Raw genomic sequence first — 449 nt, forward strand, 5'->3', positions numbered from 1 at the left:
AAAGGGAGATCCATTAAATTTTAGAGGCAATGCTCTGCTCTCACCTCAAAGATAACAGCTACACGCCCATTTGCCAGTGCCATGAGACTAGAGGTGAGGTGAGCATAAAAGGCAGGGGTAATCTCCATTTCTCCCTGCAGTATTACAAAATAGAATAGAACTTACAGAAACCATGTATGAATAAGTATTTACAATTATATTTCATTCATACACTACAGACTAAAGTAACACTAAAATTTTCTTACAGTTAATACAGCAGAGACCCATTAAATGTATAATTTTTCTTTTACTTCTTTTATATCTAAAAATGTAACTGAAAGGTAATTTTAGATCAATAAAAAGGAAAGCAAAGGAAATACTTCTCATCACTAAAGACTCAGATATCAAAGGATCAAAATATTGTGCTAGTGTAAAACATAACATTCTTTTACCACAAACTAGAGAAATTT

The 449-nt window shown here is 32.1% G+C and overlaps 1 protein-coding gene across 5 annotated transcripts in view; it reads right to left on the bottom strand.

Annotated features, from left to right (window-relative positions):
* The window catches only part of LOC119581948 (histone deacetylase 6-like), a 29,776-nt gene that overhangs the window by 16,779 nt on the left and 12,548 nt on the right, over positions 1-449 (bottom strand). For all 5 annotated transcript variants that reach the window (XM_037930127.1, XM_037930126.1, XM_037930125.1 and 2 more), the window contains one exon: positions 45-134. In XM_037930127.1, the coding sequence (XP_037786055.1) occupies positions 45-134 (90 nt within the window). The remainder of the gene's footprint in view (positions 1-44; positions 135-449) is intronic.

This window comes from Penaeus monodon, chromosome 15 (genome assembly GCF_015228065.2).
Source record: "Penaeus monodon isolate SGIC_2016 chromosome 15, NSTDA_Pmon_1, whole genome shotgun sequence".
NCBI classification, from domain to species: Eukaryota; Metazoa; Arthropoda; class Malacostraca; order Decapoda; family Penaeidae; genus Penaeus; species Penaeus monodon.